This window comes from Lolium rigidum, chromosome 4 (genome assembly GCF_022539505.1).
Source record: "Lolium rigidum isolate FL_2022 chromosome 4, APGP_CSIRO_Lrig_0.1, whole genome shotgun sequence".
NCBI lineage: Eukaryota > Viridiplantae > Streptophyta > Magnoliopsida > Poales > Poaceae > Lolium > Lolium rigidum.
The window spans coordinates 271,329,268-271,333,411 of record NC_061511.1 but is presented as its reverse complement, the minus strand read 5'-3'; the positions used below and the strand labels follow the sequence as shown (position 1 = coordinate 271,333,411).

General features: G+C 54.4%; 1 protein-coding gene across 1 annotated transcript; it reads right to left on the bottom strand.

The window, feature by feature from the left end:
• Positions 1 to 1,764: 1,764 nt before the first annotated feature.
• LOC124648776 (subtilisin-like protease 3) lies at positions 1,765 to 3,888 on the bottom strand. The gene has a single exon (XM_047188483.1). It carries the CDS (start codon positions 3,646 to 3,648, stop codon positions 1,765 to 1,767), a length of 1,884 nt encoding a protein of 627 aa, XP_047044439.1. The 5' UTR covers positions 3,649 to 3,888.
• Positions 3,889 to 4,144: the final 256 nt, after the last annotated feature.

Genomic DNA, 4,144 nt, shown 5'->3' with positions numbered 1-4,144 from the left:
CATTCGATAATGTTAATGCTTGACACCTAGATGCATACTTCAGGAATTGTACTGATCAAGCAGCTTGTCATGACATAGTCTTCATTATTTTTAGTTAAATTAATGTTTCGGTACTTAGTACAGTAAGTTCTTGACGCTATATATAGATTCTCCATAAGACCATAACCAACCGAAGCTAAATGGCTTATTTGCACATCTCATTAGAGGAATGTCATGTTAAACTATCCTTGTAATAAATTATATAAGTGCTCCTCTCAAGTTTGGTAGAAGAAGTGCATTGATTGAAATGAATCTCTAAACTGCAACATTGATTGTGATGGCCTCTTCAGGATTTTGAATAATGATCGTTTGATTTGCTAGTAATCGATTTGGAGAGATACTGTAGCATTGGTTTGAAGCCAAGTAACGGTGCAAGCAGAACCGTTGCTGCGTAGGCTGCATATATATAAGCATATGCACCTTAATGAAGCTGAAGAAGCAGAGACACAGTAAAGGGACATGGTAGTTTGATCTCATTCAATTTTCATCCTAGTTGTGTAATTTCAGTGTATTTGTGTTGTTAGTAGAAGGAACCAACGACCGCATTCAAACCTTTGATCAATTGGATGCAGCTTGCGAAGCATGTTCACATGGGCTGGCAATGGCATAATCATTGGTGCCTAGATCATATCAGTAATTTTTTCAAGCGGGTTGTATCATGGCTGTAACGAAAATCCATCTCATGATAGTTCAATTTTTTTAATAATAGGATAGCTCACGATTTTTTTGCCCGCCGTATGAACATCTTCCTGAGGCGGTTCTATTTACTTTTATGTCAGTGATGGACATGGTCTGAAAAAAGATCACATGGCTCAGTCTACACCTTACACTTCGTGAAGAAACTCTTGCCTTGCATCAAGTTAATAGCATCTAACGTTGGCACCCTCCTCTCCCATATAGTTTCTTCAGGAACAAACAAATGTATGGGCAGTAGAGAGTTTTATGTTGCCTCGGTTGGCTGTGTAACTATCTCCGTAATTCTGGATATCTCCCATGTGAAGCTTCCAAAAAAGCATTTGGGACTTTTAACTTGTGTACCTTGTAAGATTGCACCAGGCATGTATTCTGAATTCCCTGTTATCCTTCTCATGCATTTTTTATGGTTCCGCTGTTCAGAAATGGCCTAAATACACTACATATGTCATCCTAATGTCTAACATGTCTTGCTGATTTTGTAACAGTGAGATCATCCTTCCCAATGAAACCTTCCGATACGGAGTTTTTGTGTTGAAATATTCATGAAGCACCCAAGGAGGCACAATGAGTGACTCAATAATTCGAGAAAAGAAGTGGTGCTCTTAGTTTGGCGTGGATCTGAGATAAATATCTTCTGATTGTGCTTCAAGATTTGCAATAGTATAAGTTATTCAATTTGCCAGGAATGGCTTCGACGAGATATTTTGGTATGGTTTTGAGCCCAAGCGTTTTCGGTGTGGACAGAGCTGTTGCTACTTGCCGTATGCAAAACTTTTTCCTAAATTTGGATGATTTTTGGAGCGAGCGTTCGAATAATTGCCCATAATCACGTCCAGAAGTTGAGCAACAACAAACAGAGTAAAGGGATATTATATGGTTATTAGTTTGATTTGTGTCCTACACCAATTCTTGTGTGGTTGCAAGTTTACAACCTGGAACTCAACGAGCGGTACGTAGTCAGTTTGGAAGAATATCATATGGGTTATTACTTTGTAAGGTATGTCGATCGAGGGGCATGCAATGGCACAATCATCTGGCGACAACCCTTGCGTCGGCGATGATGGGGCTCCGCACCAAATGATCCTCGGACTTCCAGTGTAGGCTGCCCTCGGCCAGCTGCCCGCCGTCGCCCTCCCTGCTCACGGTGACGGTGAAGGTCTTCTTTTCCATGGCCGCCTCGAACTCGAGCTCCTCCGGCTCCACCTTAACCTTGAGCCACTTGGGCACGTGCACGTGGGCGGTGTACCTGGATCTCGCCGGCCCGACGTTGGTCACCGTCCGCTTCACCATGAACTTCTTGTCGGAGAGCGGCACCACTATGGCCGGGTAGTTGAGCTGCGCCTCCGGGATGGATCCCACCGTGGCGCACGTGAGGTTGCCATTGCCCGTGATGGTCTTCATGGCGGCCTCGCCGAGGAGAGCGCAGATGTAGGCGCTGTACTCGCCGACGCCGATGTCGTAGACGAGGCCGGGGTCGACGGCCTTGGCGCCGTCCACATGGCCGGAGCCGATGGAGTAGGAGCTGGCCTTCCGGTGCTCTTCGTCCATGATTGGGTGGCCGGCGTTGTCGACCGCGCTGGACGTGGTCATGATGGCGGACTTGACCGCGGACGGTGACCAGTCCGGGTGCGCCTTCTTCACGAGCGCGGCGATGCCCGTGACGTGCGGCGTGGCCATGGATGTGCCTGAGGCGACGTTGTAGTTGTACGACTCCGTGTCGCCGTCGACGGGCACCATTTTCGGCCACGCGGCGAGGATGTTGAGCCCCGGCGCCATGATGTCGGGCTTGAGCACGCCGGGGCTGGCCACGTTCGGCCCGCGCGACGAGAAGGCGGCCACGATCGGCGCCGGCTTCACGTGAACCATCGTGCTGTTGAACAGTATCGTTGCGTTGAGGGGCGCGGCCGCCGACGGCGGCCCGGCCCTAGCGTAGCCCATGATCTTGGCGCCGTCGGTGGCGGTCACCTGCGACATGGGGAGGTTGAAGTACTTCTCGACGACGATGGTGTACCCGAAGTCGGCCTCGTTGACGAACACCACCCCGGCGCCGCCAGCGGCCTGGACCGCCTCGATCGAGCTCAATGGAGGCAGCGGCGTCTCGGTGTCGCACAGCACCACCTTGCCGGTGATGTTGACGTCGAAAACGTCGCAGTAGTTGCTGTCGCGAGGGTAGTAGAGCGGGTACTCCTTGGCGCTGAAGCGCTTGTCCTGCGTGAGCGACTCGCCGTCGAACGCCTCGCCGTCGCCGAGCCGCACGGTGGCCCGGTAGCTCCGATCCACCGACCCGGCCGCCACAGTAAGTATCCACGGCGCCTCGTTGGACAACGTGGAGGGCGTCGGGCCGCTGTTGCCGCCGGCGCACACGACGAGGATGCCCTTGGACATCACCCCGAACGCGCCGATCGCGATCAGGTCCTTGTCCAGTGGCATGGACGGCCCGCCCAGGGAGAGGGAGAGCACGTCGACGCCGTCCTTCACGGCCACGTCCATCCCCGCCAGTATGTCGGACTCGAAGCACCCTTCCCCGTCGCACACCTTGTACATGGCCAGGTGCGCACCCGGCGCGGTCCCGGCGGCCGTGCCCCTGCCCAGCCCAAACGCCGACACGTCGTCCACGAAGTGTCCCGTCGCCGTGCCCGCCGTGTGCGTGCCGTGCCCCACGTTGTCGGTGGTGTCGTTGCCGCCCATGAGGGAGACCAAGCCGACGAGCTTGTTGTTGCACTTGGCGGGCAACTGGCAAAAGCCCTTCCACTTTGCTGGCGGCGGCGACATGCCCTCGTCCCCGAAAGAAGGGTGCAAGGCGGTGAGGCCGGTGTCCAGAATCCCGATGACCACGCCCTCGCCGTAGTTGGTCGCGTTCCAGACGCCCTGCTTGGCGTCCAGCCCCAAGAACCCCGGCGTGCGCGTCGTCATTAGCGGCACCCTCCGCTCCGGGAACGCTCGCACGAACCCGCGCTTCCTGGACACGGCGGCGAGCTCGTCCACCGTCAGCTTCGCGGCGAAACCGGAGAACACGCCCGTGTACGAGTGGCGGATGGTCGGCGGATCGCGGCCGCCGACGCGCGAGCCCGGACGCAGGAAAGACTCGTGCCACCTCCGGTGCGCGGCTTCGTCGTGGGCGTGCAGGTGCGCGGGAGGCTCCAGCAGCACCACGTATGTTCTGTCGACGCCATCGTTGAGGCTCGTACTCTGCTGCGTGATTTTTGCACGGCCGTCAGTGAGGATGCTCAGCGTGGGCGTCACGCTGAAGACGAAGACGAGGAGGCATGCTACGAGCGGCAATACCCTACTCAGGCGAGCCATGGCGCCTATCTATCTATGGGAGCAGGTTTTGCAAGCATGGACATGGGAGGCATTTGGTGCAAGCCATGCTTATATACATTCTCAAACCGCGGTCTAATTTGGTCAC